This window comes from Eucalyptus grandis, chromosome 9 (genome assembly GCF_016545825.1).
Source record: "Eucalyptus grandis isolate ANBG69807.140 chromosome 9, ASM1654582v1, whole genome shotgun sequence".
NCBI lineage: Eukaryota > Viridiplantae > Streptophyta > Magnoliopsida > Myrtales > Myrtaceae > Eucalyptus > Eucalyptus grandis.
In genome coordinates, this window is record NC_052620.1 from 21,309,889 (window position 1) to 21,329,151 (window position 19,263).

The following is a 19,263-nucleotide window of genomic DNA, read 5'->3' on the forward strand; positions in this document are numbered from 1 at the left end:
ATGTTGGTTTTGGACCACCATGTGCGAGTGGGAGATGATGGATTTATGAGATGGGCTTAAGGCCCGTCCGCCCATGTTGAGCCTAAAAGCTCGGCCCACGGGAATAAGGCCTGTGAATGGGGGAAGGTATAAAAGGGAGGAGAGAGAGAGAGAGAAGACACCTGTTGGAAAAACAGACGTACGTACGCTTTTCTCCCGTGCGCGTTCTCTCTCTCCAAAAGACAAAAAGAACAGTAAGGCAAACGGCACTGTTTTCCCTTCAATTGACATCATCAGATCAGAATTTCTTCCTCGATCTTTAGCATTGGTGTCTAATCTGTGGCTAACAAGGTACACTCGAATCCGTGGTGTGCTTTACGATCGATGATACGTGTTTTCCCGGGTTTCGTCTTCCGCATTGATTTAGGGGTTCGATTAAGTATCGAATCCGGTTTTTCGGGGATCAGTCATTCCCAACACCAACAAACCACGTCACCTTGAATCTCTGGCTTTTGTACTCGGCAAGTGCGGGTGGTGAGCATGGTCTTGGCTATTTCGAGCTCGGTGGCGAGCCCATCTAGATCCTCGGTGGAGAGGGTGTATGAAGTGGTGTTGAACAATCGGCTTTGGCGGCCAGAGGCTTTGCACGTGAAGAAGTTGGATGAAACAGAGGGGTTGATTGGCGGTGACATCGGTGGCGACATGGCAATGACTTGTTGAACAAGGCCTATGAGAGGTGCGGCTTCGGCTAGTCTTCCTCGTAACCAAAAAGCTATTAAGATTTGCCGCTAGGCTGGTCTTGTAAAGCAATTGGAGAAGGCTGTATACGTAGCATTTTTGCTATGATGTTATTCTTTGCTTTGTCTGACTTTGATGTAATATTTTTGGCATAAATTGCGCCATCTTGTTCATGCAGGGTAACTTTTCTTGCCTTAAATCACTAGAGAAAATTCAACTAAGACCAAAAGGTTTTGGCAAGGTATGTTTTAGCTGTGACGTAGATGCTTTTGAAATTTTTTTCTTTCGCATGTTACAAATTCGAACAGATTTCTATTGAGTTGGTTTGATCATTCAATGATGTCACTCCTTAGATGGACTTTTTTTTTTTTTTCTTTTTTGAACAAATGGATAAGGTATATAGCTAGATAAATCAACCATGTCGCTACAGCCGTGACTCCACAAAATGATTTAAAGAAGTTGCATGATCGTCACCAATAATTAGTTCATTGCAGAACATGACTAGTCTCGATGTTGTTCATCGGTGCTCTGTGATCATCATGCTTCATTGATTAAAAAAAAAAAAATTGGGTCCGATGAAACTGGCTGACCTTATCTCCTGCATTGCCTATTAAACAATTCCAATGTTTAGTCACATGAAGTGATCTTTACGGTTTAAGTGACTTATAGTGTCATGTGAGGCTCACATAGATGAAGCACAATATTAATGATTTTTAGATAGTCTTTTGGTAAATGATGTTTTTTTTTCTTTGTTAGAGAAAAACTCATAGATAGGTTGCATACACCTATTTTTACCTGTCTATGTTTTTTTATTGGAGTAAAAAAGTCTAGAGGCAACTAAAGTAAGACTCAGATACACCACATATGTTCTCTTGAATGCTATGTCTAATGCAAGTTATATGGTGATATCATCTTGGTAGGTATAATTTGGATACAAATTTCCACGTACAAATTTATCGAATGACAAAATCATAGGTAATTCTTCGATAATACTATGTGAAACATATTTTACTTTCTTAAATAATGATGAGATTTTATTATGCTTTAAAAACACGATGTTAATTATTTATTGTTATTTTCATTGCAACATAAAGTTTCCCATCTTTCACATGTAATATGTGATATGGAAAAAATATTTTGAATTTGCAGTAGGAATGATGTTTTCAAATGAACTTGAAACATATCATAAATATGTGGCCTATGTAATCGGCAAAGGATTTAGAGTGAGGAATAGTAATATGTTTAGAAATAGTAAATGAGAACTAACCCAATAAACTTTTGTATGTAATTGTGAGGGGCATTCTAATAGCTCATATGATAAAGAAAATAAATATCAAAGGTATGAAGTTAGTGTGGCTATCTTACTCATATCAAATTTAAGGTTGATAATAGTGTCTATGAAGTCATAGAGTACGTTTCTGAGCATAATCATCAATTTATTCCAGAAGATCAAAAGCATTTGATTAGATGTGGAAGATTAATATCTGATACTTGCAAAAGTGTTTTAGTTGATATGACTAAAACTGATATTGGGGGGACTATAGCATATAAGTTTTTAGCAAATGAAGTTGGAGGAAGCCAAAACTTGGGTTTTAACTTACGTGATTGTTAAAATTATTTGCAGACTAAAAGATCTGAGTGTGTAAGTGGGGGAGATTGTCAAAATCTTCTAAATCATTTTCATTGTATGCAAATGCAAAATCCAATGTTTTCCAATGCTATACAAGTTGATCAAGATGGTAGATTGACAAATTTGTTTTGGAGAGATAGCTTGTCCAAATTTGATTACAATTGTTTTGGTGATGTCATAGTATTTGACAGTACATATTGTACCAACAGATATGAAATGATATGTGCATCTTTTGTTGGGGTTAATCAACATTGGAAGAATACTTTATTTGGGTGTGTATTTTTTATGGATGAGACTGTAAAAACATTTATTTGGTTATTTGAGGTATTTTTGAAGTCTATGGGAAATAATGCTCCAAAAAAAATGTTTATTGATCAAGACGCAGCTATGGCAAAAGCCATTAGAATGGTGTTTCCTAATATATAACATCGTTTATGCACTTGGCACATCGGGAAAAATACCAATCAAAACATCCCACATTTTTATAACAAGCCGAGTTTTAAGGATAAATATTTTTTAAGGCTTATGTATAGATGTAAATCGGAAGATGAATTTTAATCCACTTAGAAGGAAATAAAAGAGGAGTGGCATACTGAGAATAACAATTGGCTTTGGAGATTATACAACATTAAACATAAATGAAGTTTAGCTTTTGGTTGTGAAACATTACTTGTGGTATAACATCAAGCCAAAGGAGTGAGAGCACCAATAATGCCTTTCGACGTATGTTGAAGAAGACATTACGTCTTGTAGAATTTGTCCACTACTATGAAGAACAACTAAAGAACATAAGAGATGTTGAAAGTCAAGATGCTTATGCCTCTCATGGGAAATCCAAATTGCATGTTTCGAGTATTGGGATCTTGGACCATACCGCTTCAGTGTATACACACCATTTTAAACAAGTTCAATGTAGAATTTTTGGAAATTCTCCCTAAGCATATTTCAAGTGTTGCATTCGATGGATCGATTTATTTATATACTTTCAATTGTACGGGAAATTGACGTAAAAGTATTGTCAGATTTGACCTTGTAGATTTTTCAGTCTCTTGTGAATGCAAATTATTTGAATGAAAATGATTGTTATGCCGTCATGCCTTAAAAGTGCTGATTGAGGATATGTCGGTTACAAGCATTCCATTTGCTTATATTTTGAGAAGATGGACTAAAGGGGCTAAACAAGGGATTATAAGTGATGAATCTCATCCAATGTTATCGAGTTCATCTAAATGTAATTGATTTTCCACATTAATGTAACGATTTTTTGAACTGATGAGTTTGGGAGCTGAAAATGTAAACACTATGAGAATAATGTCGAAGAACATGGAAAATGCAAAGGTTGAACTATTATCATACCAATTAAATGTGATTATGACTGATGATGCTGATAAAAATCATAATGAGGCTTCTTTGTGCGATGTCTTGGTATTTGATCCCCTTCAAAGAAAATGAAAGGGAATAGCTTATGAAAGGCCTAAAAGTTCAAGCGAGAAGAAGAAAAATCTAAAAAATGAACACCCCCAATGCGAATAAAAAGTCAAGGTGAATGACATATTATTTTAGTGAATATGATTAGGTAAAATTTTTGCATATGTTACATGAAGTCGATTAATATATTTATTACTTTGTAATGTAGAGTTGATTGTCTAGGTAAAACCTAATGAAACTCATTTTCCAAACATTTCTAGTAATTCAAATAAGTTTTTACGTGCTTTTTATCCTAGTGACATTGGTGGTCCAACAATAACTTCAAATTTTCATAAGTATGTATATCGCTCTTAATCCTCCATTTTTATTTACATGTAACTAATTTGGTCAATTTTTACATAGATACAATAACCACCATACATTATGCCATTGGAGATTCTGAGTGGATTTTACTCATTCCCTAATCAGATACTTAATAATTTAGTGTATTAATTTAGTTATGATAGATTGTGTATTTTTACAACTATAAAAAATTCATCATTTACAGAAGTTACAATCATTACGATAATCTAGTTACATTATACTAATTGAGTCATTTATTATATATAGATGCAATCACTATACGTCTTGTTGCTGAGGATTATGAATTGATTTTCACTATTTACTAATCGGGTGCTTAATATGAAATCATATTTAATTTTAATGTTATTTCATCTTTTTGTTATTATTGTAATATTGTCAATGGTTTCTTTTGAATAGATGTTGGAGTACCATAATATATCTCATGGAATTATTTTGAGTCAGATACAACTTGCCTTGCGTTTTGTCTCATAAGATTACTTGAGACATATTTATTTTAGCAATTTATTTAGTAAAATGTAAATAAATTGGTTATTCGTTTGTACAAGAGTCATCAAACTCTTTTCGACATCTTGGGGTGAATGAATTGAACAATTCTAAAAAAACACATATCAATTCGTCGAAATAGTCATTTCGTGCAGAAAACCAAAGAAGTAGACACTGTATAATTACTTGAACACTTACCAACTCTACAAGAGCTTCTTTTTGTGTGCTTGGGTGCGAGGTATTTCTTGAATCTGCTAGGTTTAATGTCTTTTACCCCCAAGTAGTATTATATGAGAATCCCACTAGTTGTCTCACATTTTTCAAGCGTTGTGGAAATATGGCAACATCACAGTTAATTGTTTTTTCTGTGTTTACTAATTGTTCACTAGTTCGGGTGGTAACAAGGGCGGGAGAACTTGAAGAGGTTACACTAGACAATTGTATATGCACATCTTCAAGTCCAAATGGCAGCAATGCAGTAATAGTAGGCCTTCATGTTGCAACAGCAAATGATGAAGATTAGCCCAAAGATGCAACAACCATTTCAATGATAGAACTTGATGCTAGAGAATTAGTTCAACAATTTTTTCATAGTCTCATCCTGTTGAGATTAGAGCAGACTCTAGCCTCACTGTTGCCACTTGTTTCATTTGCATTGCATCGATAAGTGGAGGTCATGGCCTTTATGTAGAAGTCCCATAGTTCAGGTGAATTAATTTGGTCATGTATCTTTCATTCAAGTAAGTTTAAACAAGTCACCAATTATTTCATTTCTTAGTCTATTGTGACATTGCAAAACTCTGCTCAATATACTATAAGAGAGCTTTTGCCTTCAAAATACAACACCTGTAAACATATCCAAACAGAAGTGAGAAGCATGATATACTATATTTCTCTCTTATGTAATGCCTCTTCGTTGAAAGAAATGGCTTTAAAATATATAAAGCTTCAAGTTTTCTAATTTGATTAGGTGTTTCTTTTCTTCTTCTTTTTTTCTTTTGTATTGAGATGCATTATCTATGCTGGTTGATTTGTGACAACCCGTGCTTCAATTATTCATCATTGTAACATGCCCTAAGTAGCCGCGCAACAAAACCGGTTCCATAATGTTAAAGATGTCAAGCAGAGGACCCAAAAAATTCCAAAAACGGCGAGATTATCCTTATAAAGGGCTATAGCAACTCCCAAGTTTCTCAAAACCACCACCTTAAGGTGGGCAGCTATTAGATATGTTGCTATCAGATTAGCTTTATTTTCATAAAGAAAGCATTGTTCCTTTGGGTAGGCGTAAATTGCAATTAGGAAGAAGCACATCTCTTTATTTGCCTGACTTATTCACGATGAACTAACATCAACAAATATAACAGTAGATACCACATTTAATCCACCAAGCCATTTTAAGGTACAAATGAGGTCAAAATATAGTTCCCACAATCAGGTTATGTGACTGCATAATCAACTGCTTGATAATCCAACTTAAAAGAATGAAATGACTGCAATCTTCAAATACTCAGCCTGCAATGTGGCTCTAGATTCGATATCTATAAAGCATATAAAGTTCCTCCAAATCCACATCAAGCATCTTATTCTAACTATTCGAAGAGGGAGGAGACGATGGCATCCACGCAGCCCTCCATGCCAATCAGCTTCTCGTTAAAACTAACCTTTAGTGGTTTCCCTGTGACTGCAAAAAGAGGATACAACACGAGAGTGGAAACTGAATGCTTAAAAAACCGCAATAGTGCATTTCTTTTTTTCATTAAGGACTATACCTCTAATTCCTTGGACATATCCTTCACATTGTTTGCAATCTCTCGTCTTATTTGGCTGGAGAAGCTAGTGAGCCATCATAAGTTGCTCCTCAAAACTGGGGTTGGTTCAGGCAAGCAAACAAAAGATCGTAGAGCACCGGTGAATAGCATCAAGACTAGTCATGTTCTACAATGGACTGATTATTGGTGACTATCATTCAACTTCTTTAAATTAGTTTGTGGAGTCATGGCTGTAGTGACATGGTTGATTTATCTAGCTATATACCCTATCCGTTTGTTCAAAAAAAAAAAAACATCCATCTAAGGAGTGACATCGTTGAATGATCAAACCAGCTTAGTAGAAATCTATTCAAGTTACTAACATGCGAAAGAGAAAATTTTCAAAAGCATCTTCGTCACAGCTAAAACATACATTGCCAAAACCTTTTGGTCTAAGTCAAATTAAGTTTCTCTAGTGATTTAGGGCAAGAAAAGTTATCCTGCATGAATAGGATGGCGCAATTTATGCCAAAAATATTACATTAAAGTCAGACAAAGCAGAGAATAACATTACATCTACCTTACCTTGTTATGATCCAAGCCATTCACTAGATTTTGATTATCCGAGGTGATATGATCAAGAGTACTACATCCAAGACAAAGACAACACAAAACAAAGTTATTAGGGAAACTTGAAGTTAATGAACTCCATTTATTCTACTCAAAGAAAAGTATACACATCAACATACTAAACTAGGCATAAATTCCATATTCTGTCTTCATTGTCAAATTCTGCTAGACAATTAAATATCAACTCATTAGGAATTGCTAGATTAAGGAAAATGGTCACTCTCTCCATTGTCCTTCCTCAAAGTCACGTTTGAAAAATTGTGCAGTTTCCATGTTCACTCCCATGGTTGCAAATATGATGGCAAAATTGTCCTCTTCATCATCTTACATAAATTTGTAGCACATCTTCAGATATGATATTGAAAGAGAATGCTAGGAATATTAGAGCAAGATGAAAACTTAGAGCATTTGGATTCTCGTAGAAATGCAACAAATACAATAACATCAAAAATCTTCACAAAGAGTGCATTTAGCAATTGAGAAGTCTAGCAGATAATAGTGGAGCTAGTCAGTCAGAGGATAAATAACATTTTAGGTGAATTCTGAACCTTCACTTCAAAACTGTAGGAAAATTCTGTGAAACTAATGGTACATCATTAAATTATTGAGGCAATAAAACTCGTAGAGCAGGGTTTTATAACATCGGTATACAACAAAAATGCTATGTATACCTTGGTAGTATCATCAACCTTCTCCAATTGCTTTATAAGACCAGCCTGATGGCAAATCTCAGCAACTTTTTTTGTTACGAGGAAGACCAGTAGTAGAGAAAAGTGGGATCTTCTGTCCACGAGCTATGGAATTCATCACACCAATGGTGGAAATTCTTGTTTGTATCATCTCTTATGAGTAGGTTCTTTCACTGGGATTTATAGAACTTCCTATGAAAGATAAAGCTCATCCATTCTATAAGACACCACAAGAAAGTTCTTGGGATTGCCACAGCTACCATGGAATATATATGGCTTCATCGCCATCAAAATTACTGCTACAGTGACACAACTCACCAGAAATATCTAGTTAGCTTTTGGTAGAATTAATAACAAGAAAAGTACAAGCTTGACATAGTCACAAATCGAGTTTACTTAATAATAGTTGTACACAATATAAAAGCCCCCATCTAAATGTCATTAAAGCACGATACAAGTTGTTGTGCTCTCCCCCCCCCTTTTCCAAGCGCAGTCATCTTCATTCTTCAAAATGAACAAAATTAGAGGGCCACCAAAAAACTACATAAAAACTTCCTAGCTCAATCAATTGGGCTACAAAACAGGCGTGCGTTCATATGTCGAAAGGCAAATAAAATTACCTAAGCTAGCAAAATTACAATTTCAACTACCTACTTTCTCTGGATAAGTAGTGCTAATAAAATAACAAATAATAAACAAACAAAAAGTAGCGAGGCTTTTAGCTTCTCCAGCAAATGCTTAATGTCTTTCATGTCATCTTCAAGTTTTGTGGGAGAAGCCTTCATGATAGAAGGCACATCATTTGTAAGGTGACACTAGACAAAGAATTCACATTTTTTATCCTCACAATTGTAGTAGAGCTTGTCTTTGTTGCTTGTAGATTCCGCAATTCTCATGGAAGCACGCTTGCCACAATCACACCTTTTATTTTGAAAGGTGAGTCTACTCGAAGTACCCTTACCCTTATTCACATTGGATGACGACATGATATACCTGCAGTATAACCATTTTATTTCTTATTTGATTGTTAATATGAAATCATTCATATTGCGCTTCATCTATGTGAGCCTCACACAACACTACAAGTCACTTAAACTGCAAAGATCACTTCACGTGATTGAAAATAGGAATAGCTTAATAGACAATGTAGGAGATAAGGTTAGCCAGAAAAGGTGTAGTTTCATCATACCCATTTTTTTTTTTTTTTATTTTTTTTTTTTTAATCAATCAAGCAAGGTAATGATATTCTTCTTCCTCTTTATACTTAACTAACATCAACCTTTTAGAATTCACGATAAAAAGATTAACGCATTATCCAAATCTTAGTAGGAAAAAGTAGGACCACACACGCACAAGGAGAGAGCGAAGTGTACCCAAGTAACATACCTAAAATTTGTGAGGAAAGCAGCCCAGTTAGCTACTCTACCCAGAATGACTTAAACAATGCGTTCGATAATTCATTTCACATATCTTTTGTGTAGAAATCAATGTAGCGTATTGACAAGCAAATTTCACATAGATTTACGGTGAAAAATTATTTGAGACTATTGAATTCTTGTATGCCAGATTAAGCAAATGGAGATGGGCAGCAAACCACCAAATTGACCTCAAACTCAATTTTTGAATGCAAAAAATCGCAGCTAAAAAATTTGATGCAAGTTGAAATAGAATTAAACTTAGCAATATTCTTGTTGCAGGCAATGGCCAAAGGAAGCCTAGGAAGATGTAGACAATGGAGGAGATAAAGGTGCAATTTCATCAGATTTTTTTTTTTTTTTTTAATCAATGAAGCATGATGATGATATTCTTCTTCCTCTTAGAGCTGGGTTTTATAACATCGGTATACAGCAAAAATGCTACGTATACCTTGGTAGTACCGTTGACCTTCCCTAATCACGCAGTGGAACAAGACAAGACAGCTTCCTACATGAGGAGAGAGAACCCTAGTTTTGCGGTGCTTCTTTTCAAAAAGAAAAGAAACATGCAGGAGGAGAGAGAACCCCAATTTTGCAGTGCTTCTTTTTGAAAAGAAAAGAAACGAACTCTACTTCTAGTGTGGCTGCCGGGCGACACGTGTCGCCCGATGAATGGACTCTGACGATGCCACGCTGAAATCAAAGCTACACCTAATATTTTCTTCTACTTAAAAGCAGTGACATTCTCGTTGATGTAGTTGATGTAATCTTGTATCGCCCGACGATACTCCCTCCATCCATGCGTAGTTTGAATCATTTTAGATCCACTCCACCATCCTAAGAGGCCCATCGGGAGTTCCACATTGTCAAAGCCCCATCGGCTTAGTGATCATTCCCCCTCTTGTAAGATCAAGTGGGACTTAGTCTATCCACCAATCACAACGTCATACATACGATTATGCTTGTTAGCTTCTCACGTCCTATTTTACCCAACTTCCCATACTTTACTACCGCAACGTGATCCATACGATTGAACTCAAAACAAAAAAAAAATGAAAAATGAAAAAACAGTTCAAGAGCTGAGAGAAAAAGGTTAGGGGGAAAAAGATTAGATCAATGAAAAAAGGAGGCACGCCGGGTGGGACTCGAACCCACAATCGTCTGATTAATAACATGAAAAGTACAAGCTAGACATAGTCACAAATCAAGTTTACTTAATAATAGTTGTACACAATATAAAAGCCCCATCTAAATGTCATTAAAGCACGATATAAGTTGTTGTGCTCTCCCCCCCTTCCAGGCGCAGTCTTCTTCATTCTTCAAAATGAACAAAATTAGAGAGCTACCAAAAAACTACATAAAAACTTCCTAGCCCAATTAATTGGGCTACAAAATAGGCATGCGTTCATATGTCTAAAGACAAATAAAATTACCTAAGCTAGCAAAATTACAATTTCAACTACCTACTTTCTCTGGATAAGTAGTGCTAATAAAATAACAAATAATAAACAAACAAAAAGTAGCGAGGCTTTTAGCTTCTCCAGCAAATGCTTAATGTCTTTCATGTCATCTTCAAGTTTTGTGGGCGAAGCCTTCATGATAGAAGGCACATCATTTGTAGGGTGACACTAGGCAAATAATTCACATTTTTTATCCTCACAATTGTAGTAGAGCTTGTCTTTGTTGCTTGTAGATTCCGCAATTCTCACGATAGCACGCTTGCCACAATCACACCTTTTATTTGATGCAAGTTGAAATAAAATTAAACTTAGCAATATTCTTGTTGCAGGTAATGGCCAGAGGAAGCCCAAGAAGATGTAGACAATGGAGGAGATAAAGGTGCAATTTCATCAGATTTTTTTTTTTAATCAATGAAGCATGATAATGATATTCTTCTTCCTCTTAGAGCTAGGTTTTATAACATCGGTATACAGCAAAAATGCTATGTATACCTTGGTAGTACCATTGACCTTCCCTAATCGCGCAATGGAACAAGACAAGATGGCTTCCTATAGGGGGAGAGAGAACCCTAGTTTTGCGGCTCTTCTTTTCAAAAAGAAAAGAACGGTGCAGGAGGAGAGAGAACCCCAATTTTGCAGCGCTTCTTTTTGAAAAGAAAAGAAACGAGCTCTACTTCTAGTGTCCGCCAGGCGACACGTGTTGCCCAATGAATGGACTCTAACGATACCACGCTGAAATTAGAGTTGCACCTAATATTTTCTCCTACTTAAAAGCAACAACATTCTCGTCGATGTAGTTGATGTAATCTTGTATCGCCCGACAATACTCCCTCCATCCATGCGTAGTTCAAATCATTTATGATCCACTCCACCATCCTAAAGGCCCATCGGGAGTTCCACCTTGCCAAAGCCCCATCGCCTCAGTGATCATTCCCCCTCTTGTCAGATTGGGTGGGGACTGAGTCTATCCACCAATCACAACATCATACGTACGATTACGCTCGTTAGCTTCTCAAGTCCTATTTTACCGGTTCCCATACTTTACTGCCACGACGTCATCCACACGATTGTCCTCGTTAGAATATGTTTGCCTTTTTTCTAACTGTTTGAACTCTAGTCAATTCATCGTATGACAATGAAAACAAAATCAAGAAAGTTAGAGACGTCAAACTCAAAACAAAAAAAAACAGTTCAAAAGCCGGGGGGAAAAAGGTTAGATCAATGGAAAAAAGGAGGCACGCCTGGTGGGACTCGAACCCACAATCGTCTGATTAGAAGTCAGACGCCTTATCCATTAGGCCACAGGCGCCGCTCTATGCCGGTTTAGCCCTCACTTTCTATATATAAAAAATTTCAATACTAAATTCCGCTCCGCCTAATTTTCAGAACTTCTTCATTGGTGGGTGGGGGCGAGAGGGAAGCGAACGCAACCGTGCCTGAGTCGCGAGGGAGCGAGCGGAGAGCGAAAGGAAAGGGCGAGCGAGCGCGCGCGCGCGCGAGAACGAGCGAGCGAACGAACGAGAGAAGCGAGTTCCTAGGGTTTGTGATTTGAGAGAGAAATCGAACGAACCAGAGCCTAGAGGTCGGTGGTGAGCATAAACCCCGAACGTAACTGATCGATTTCTCTTCCTCCTCCTTTCTTTGCGAAGGCGAAAATGGTGAGTTTGATTTGGAATTCGATGATGACGCATGTGTGTGAGCAAGAGGTGGGTCTCTCTGTGTGCAGGCGCGGTCGAGTGTGAGAGGAGGAGGAGGAGTTGTAGGGAGTGTGTGGTGAGGCCCCGCGCGCGCGAGCGAGAGAGAAGAGTGTTTCAGGGGTTTCGTTGCCCTCTTCCCCCGCCGCCGGCGCTCCTTCTTTTTCCCCTCCGGTGCTCCTCCTCATGGATCGCAAGCTCGTGGTGCGCGTCGTCTCGTTTCGTCGGTTTTTTTCGGTTCGATTTTGTTTCTGGGGGGTTGCGGAATCTTGATCGTGTTGTTCGGTCTGAATTTTCGGGAATTTTCAGGTTCTGGGTATCCCGTGGGAGGTCGATTCCGATGGCTTGCGGGAGTACATGAGCAGGTTCGGCGAACTGGAGGATTGTATCGTCATGAAGGTGTGTGTTTATTATCTTGTCGTCCTGTTTACGTGTTTGACCGAATGGGTATCGGAGCGTTGAGGATTCTTTGATGGGTAGGCTCCGCGGCTTCCAAAATTTTTCCATCTTTTTTACGATTCCGGGTGATTGAGTTTGGTGCTTTTCTCCCATTTTGCGAATGCTTGAGATTTTGGTATCAGAAATGTTGGTTTGTCTTCTCTTAAACAGGAAGTTTATGACTTGACGCTAGCAGATAAGGAAAAAGTTTATCTTTAGAATGATGTCGCTCGAATTTGGGGCATGATTCTTTTGCTCCATGGGGGAGACCTCGTGGACTTGCGTAGAGTTTGTTTCGGTTGAGTTTGGATGTGTGTTCCGCCAGATCAAGTTGCATGAAACACCCCCCTGACTATTGAAGATTGTGCTTTGAATGGTTGAGTAGCGAACCGTATGGAGAAGAAGAGATAACGATATTGACTCCGTATTACAAGAAACACCTCCTTCTTCCTTTAGATAGTCATGCGTTTGGCTGTTTTTCCAAACTCAACCTGATTCTGTGTGTTGGTTCTGCTTGTTTGCAACCAGGCTCCCTGTTCCCTCTGTATCAACCTCTCCAATTGTCATCCTATTTTTCTCCTTTGTCAGTGCCAAACTTTCTCTAACATCAGAAGCTTCAGTCCGTTCTGCTGAATAGTGTTAATTTCATTGAGAATCCATCAACAATAATTCTATTTACATCTTTAGTTAACATCACGATGCCTGATTCTTAGTCAATTTCCCCATTGCTCCATCAGGAACGTCTCCTCTTCCTGGTTTGCTGCACGGTTAATCTTGTCCTTCTTCTTTGGTTAGCTTTCTCTATAACCATTTTCGTGTCAGTTTTCCTCTGGCTACCATATTCAGGGAAGTTCTCTGCCATCTCTGCATGACTTTTGGTGGATTGTTAAACACTGCTGGCAACAGGATTGCTACTGCCGACTTCATACCAGCCTTTCCTTTGCCTGTTTTTTTTTTTTTTTTAATCTTTGAAGTTTCTATGCGACCAGCTGTAAAAGTTATCACATGTTTCCATTTGAATTTATACCCAAGACTTTCAAGCTAGATACACATTCCAACCACACAATAGGTTCATGCATTCCCCTGATTCTTCTCAATCGGAGAAAGCACTGCCAGATCTTTATTTCGTAAACAAACAATTGTTGGTTGCCACTGCATTTGCACACAAATTTCACAGAAAATGTTTTGGTTTAGTAGCTCTTGCTCAAAAAGATTTTAAAAGAGGTTTTGCAGGGTTATATGATGTTTGCTCTAGGTATGGGGTCTTATGGAGCCGCTGTATTTCATTTGATTACTCTGGATAAAAGTTAGTATATATTTCTTATGGGAGGTTTAAAAGAGCATGTACAAAACTGCTCTGCTCTATTATTAGATATGCTTCTCTTTGTGGTTTTCCCCACCTTGCTTGTTTTTGGTCAGATAGTAAAAGAAAAAAGTGGCTGGATAGTCTAAGTTTCAAATTGCAGTCCATGTCCTTACCGTCTACTACATGAGAAATAGACGGCCTTCTATCTTTACCTTTCTCCGCCCTTTCTTTAAGCAAGTAATAGAAGATTGAATGTTTGTTGTGCATTCATTTCTGTTGCTGTGTCTTTATCTTCCAAACAGATTGGGATCTCTCTCTCTCTCTCTAAATTCCCTTATTTCACCCCCCCAAAAAAAAAAAAAAAAAAAACAAAAACCACCACTGCCGCCCAAAAACACACATATGCTTGACTGGTAGACAAGGTCTAGCTGAAACAATCTTTATCAATCAGCTCCCCAACCTTCGGCTTTTTACCACAACTTCCTCCTTAAAAGATGTAGCACATGATCTCTGTTGGTTGTGATCCAAGCATCTCCCCACACTCGATCCAAGCATCTACCCCTATAAATCTGTCAAAGGAACCCATCTTTATTTATTTTTTGTCCTCTACAATGCTGCCATGCTGCAGCTGGATGCCTCTGACTCCTGGTAGCACTTGGCCCTTTTCCAGCATCTAAATGAACAGGCGTTAGGATATGAGGATTCTGTATGATTTTCCTAGCTAATTATGCTAGAGGAGTACAAAGTGAGCTTGACTTTTGAATTCATGTACCCCCTTTGGCTTTGGTTAGGGTGATTACTGAAGTTGATACTTGTAGGAGGACGTTTTTCTGAGAAGGAAGTAGGGGCATTTATTTAATAGGATTATTTGGTAGAAGTTAGCTCTATGATTATTGTAAATGATTTCAATTTCATTATTTCATTATGTTTGAATGTTTGACGATATTAGTATCCTGTTTATTGGTTCAATTCTGACTACATATGACATTCTTCTCTTCCATCTTTAGGAGCGCGCAACTGGTCGATCTCGCGGTTTTGGATACGTGACTTTTGCATTGGCAGAAGATGCTAAGGTTACTTCTTCTTGTCACCTGCCTCATTAAAATAAATGGAGATTCCTGGTTACTTCGGACTGAATATTTGTTCTTCCTGCAGAGTGCATTATCCAGCGAGCATATTCTTGGCAATAGAACATTGGAAGTGAAAGTGGCTACGCCAAAGGTTATTATTATGCAAATAAGAAACAGGTCCTTATATAATATGGATATAGATACTATCAATTTTTTTACCTTTCTCCTCTTTGACAGGAGGAGATGAGAGCCCCTCCAAAGAAAGTTACTAGAATATTTGTTGCTAGGATCCCACCGTCTGTCACTGAGTCAACCTTCCGGAGGTAATTAATCAAGTTGACAAGATACAGATTGTTTACTGTTGAATTATAGCGAGTCCTGATGAGCATGATCCTTGGTTTTGGCAGTCACTTTGAGAAATATGGCGAGATATCGGACTTATATATGCCAAAGGTGATCTCTCTCTCTCAAGGAGAAAAAGGGTGCATGGATTGTATTCCAATCATTTAGTTTTGAGGAAGCGACGGACTTGGTCTATATACAAAAGCTGCTGCAAAAATTGAATACTGCGCATGTGTCTACCTTTGCATTGTCTGTGCTAAGTATGTGTGAGTTCATTTGAGGTGTATACTTCCTATTCTGACGTGTGCTATGTACAGGACTATGCTTCAAAAACACACCGTGGAATTGGTTTTATTACTTATGAAAGTGCAGGTTAGTCCTTTTTATGAAGAATCTTTTATTTTTCGTTGACTGGTTCTCTCCACTTCTTTTGGATATAGAGAAATGGTGCCTTAAATGGAAAATGCATGGCATGACAGATAAAGAGCTACTGCATTCTTCTGGAGATGACTTAAGTAATCTGCATCTTGCATCCATGAGAATATTTGCGGAGGCTGATGTTAGGAGGAAGCTTATATTTTCAGTAAATGCAGTTTTAGAGAATGTCAAATGGCATAGATTGTTGTAGGTCCTTTATTTTTCTTTTGGTTCAACTTGTGGCTAAGCAGCTTGCGAGCAATTCAACTGAAGATATCTGGCTATGTTGTGATATCAAATTGTTGATTTATACAATCTAATAGAGAGAGTTTGATCTTCTTGATAGTTAGCTTAAAATGTGATGTGGGATGATATGATCAAACATCTGTATCAGTAGTTTACCTGATATTTACTGGTGGTTTTATGGAAATAAATATTTGTCCTTTGATCGTCATTGGTGCTTCATTGCTGACAATTACTAAGTGCTAAATTATTCAATCACCCTCTCTCTCTCTCTCTCTCTCTCATATATTGGATTAGACACCATTGATCTCTCTTATTCCTGATGTTAGACTCAGTGGACACTTTAATGGTTGAATCTCATGAGCTTGGAGGGTCCACAGTTGTTGTTGATCGTGCAACCCCAAAGGTATATAAAATCGCATCTGATATCTGCTGCTGTATGGAAGTCTTTTTCTTAGCAGATTTCAGATGAAATGATATGAAAGTCGTATTATCTGCATAACAAATGTAATCATTCCAGCTACATCTCACATTCATTATCTTCTCAGGAAGAGGAGTTTCGACCGGTAGGCAGAATGGCACAGGCACCGATGGGCAGAATGGCACAGGGTGGATATGGTGCATATAATGCTTATATATCAGCTGCCACTAGATATGCGGCTGCTGGTGCTCCAACCTTATATGATCATCCAGGCTCAAGTTATGAAAGTAAACACCCTGGAGTACATCTTCCTCTGAAATCTGCATGACCGACTACTTTATGCATCCATTCACTTCCTTACTGTCTACTGGTGTTTTTATGGAATAGGAGGCGAATATGCTCGAGGAATGGGGAAAAAAATATTTGTCGGCAGGCTTCCTCAGGAGGCGAGTGCAGAAGATCTTCGGCGGTATTTTGGTAGATTTGGGGCAATACTGGATGTCTATGTTCCCAAGGTACTAGATGTGAATTTAAAGTGCAAATGATGACAACTGTTGAGACCATATTGCCCTAAGAATGCTTACCTCATGCAGGACCCTAGGAGATCAGGACATAGAGGTTTTGGCTTTGTAACTTTTGCGGAAGATGGAGTAGCTGATCGTGTTTCTCGCAGAACACATGAGATTTGTGGACATCAGGTACCACAGTAAACCACTCATAAGTTTCCTTTTATCAAATGATGATTTTCCTAGAATTTCTCACTTTATTGCTTGTGTCTATGGGTATGGGGTCAAGAGCATATATTCTTTACAAATGTTATAGTAGATTGCATGATTTGTTTTTAAACAAATTAACACATAATTCTACACTTAGTATGGCCAAATTCTGTTCATGGTTAACTCCATTCAGAGTGAATGTTCAATCAAGTGACTAGGTTACATGCCTCGTGTGAGCTTTGTTATTGGAAATGAGTGCACCAACCAGGATAAGCACGTAACTCTTTGACAGTAATTAGATCACATCTCTCCATGTCGGCACTTTCCAGGTTCAGCAAACTTTGGACCTATTGAATAAAGCATGTGGTACTTGTGATGCCATCGTAATCTAGTATATGGTAAAATTTAAGCTGACATAGTCTTTGCAAAGTCGTCGGAGACTGGATTTGTAAGTCCTAGATGCTTCTGAAAGTCAATGCTAAGGTTTTAGTTAATAGCTCAGGGAGCACTTATAGGGTTTTAGTTGCTTATTAGAAGGGATACTAGATTAGTGTAGATGCTATTCGCAGTGCATTTTCCTGCCTTTTTCATGTTCAGTGCTCTCTTCATCTACTTGTTTTTCAGGTAGCAATAGATTCAGCAACCCCGTTGATGATCCTGCTGCTGGAGGAAGTTTAATGATGGGTGCTGCCGAACCCTTTGGAGGCTATGGTGGTCCAATACGTTCCTACGGCAGGATGTATGGAAGCCTGGATTTTGATGATGTAAGTAGAGCAGCTCTTTTGCACGACTTGTTTTCCGAAGTGAGTATGACTCCACTAATTGGTATGTGATGCTCTTTTCTGTAGATGCAATGGGGTTATGCATATGGTGGTGTGAGACCATCAAGAACTGATAGCAGGTATAGGCCATACTAGGGACGTGGTGAGTTTCACATTTCCTGATTAACAATGTCGACGATGCTGACCATATGAAGTCGTGATGCTCCGTTGAGGCATGGGTTAATGGACAGTTCAAGATGATGCCTAGGCACATTGGTGGGCAGTATTAACGATCTTTTCCTCCTTATTGGAATATTATTTTGTTCTTTAATGTGTATTAGAAATAGGAAATTGTCCAGGTTACTATGGAGCCTTCATGGTTATGTTGATCAAAATCTATATATGGTCCCCAGTTTCTTTTAGATTAACTTTGGACTGGCTTCTGATGTGGGAAGACCATGTTAGGTCCGAAACAGGGGTAGAAGTGGAACTTGGTGGGCCTCTTTCTTAGATTCCATCATCTTGCTCAAGCAAAAAGCTCTCATTACTGCATCATGCCGAAGTTGCTTTTTTGATGTTTTAAGTTCAATTCTTGTTAAGCTCGACATCAGAGGATTTGTCTACGCTTCAGTGAGTATAATTGACCTGGAGAAGAGGCATCGTGCTGCCAGTGATTTAGTTAATCTAAGATTCTGGTGTTGATTCCAAATGCTTGGTTTTAGAACGGTGAATGTCACTAGTGACGCCCGTATCTTTAGCTGAAAAGTATGGCCATCTACTTTTCAAACAGTGTTATCGGTTCTTGTCGGATTGATCCGGGGATGGAATTTGCCGGCGTGGTTTTCTCTTTCCTTGTTGGAATGTCGATAACACGCCCGCTTCCTTCCTTCTCTTTCTCACTCTCTCTCACAGCCTTCTTCATCTTAAACCCCGCTGAATCCAAATAAAAACAACAAAATCTAACGTCCCCAATAATACAAAACCCGCAATGCATCGACACCTGGCTCATGATTGCCCATTGCGGTTAAGGCTGTAAGCTGGACGTGCTCGAAGAAGCACGAGGTGCCATGGTCGTGAGCTCGGAGAGTGGCCATGGTGCCGAGCTTGACGAAACCCTCATTTTTATGTTGGCTGATGTGAGTCTAGGACAAGTATAGTTTAATATCGGGAAAAGTGTTAGAAAAGTTTTAAACTTATTGTATTTATGTCAATTTAGTTCTTAATCTTTTGATTTGGTGTCAATTCAGTTCTAAAACTTTTAATGGTGTTTAAACTATAGTTAATTTTGT

The 19,263-nt window shown here is 38.1% G+C and overlaps 1 protein-coding gene and 1 non-coding gene across 2 annotated transcripts; one reads left to right on the plus strand and one right to left on the minus strand.

The window, feature by feature from the left end:
* Nucleotides 1-11,802: 11,802 nt before the first annotated feature.
* Nucleotides 11,803-11,875, minus strand: TRNAR-UCU. Its single transcript has one exon. It is a non-coding gene; the product is annotated as a tRNA-Arg (tRNA).
* A 110-nt stretch (nt 11,876-11,985) lies between these two features.
* On the plus strand, nt 11,986-18,529 carry LOC104420429 (RNA-binding protein Musashi homolog 1). Its single transcript, XM_039302139.1, is given in 14 exon segments — nt 11,986-12,464; nt 12,570-12,659; nt 15,012-15,077; nt 15,160-15,225; nt 15,312-15,397; nt 15,482-15,527; nt 15,734-15,788; nt 16,406-16,482; nt 16,625-16,784; nt 16,885-17,012; nt 17,091-17,195; nt 17,838-17,862; nt 17,865-17,977; nt 18,062-18,529. Coding segments are annotated over 14 exon segments (1,104 nt in total). The 5' UTR covers nt 11,986-12,446; the 3' UTR covers nt 18,131-18,529.
* Nucleotides 18,530-19,263: the final 734 nt, after the last annotated feature.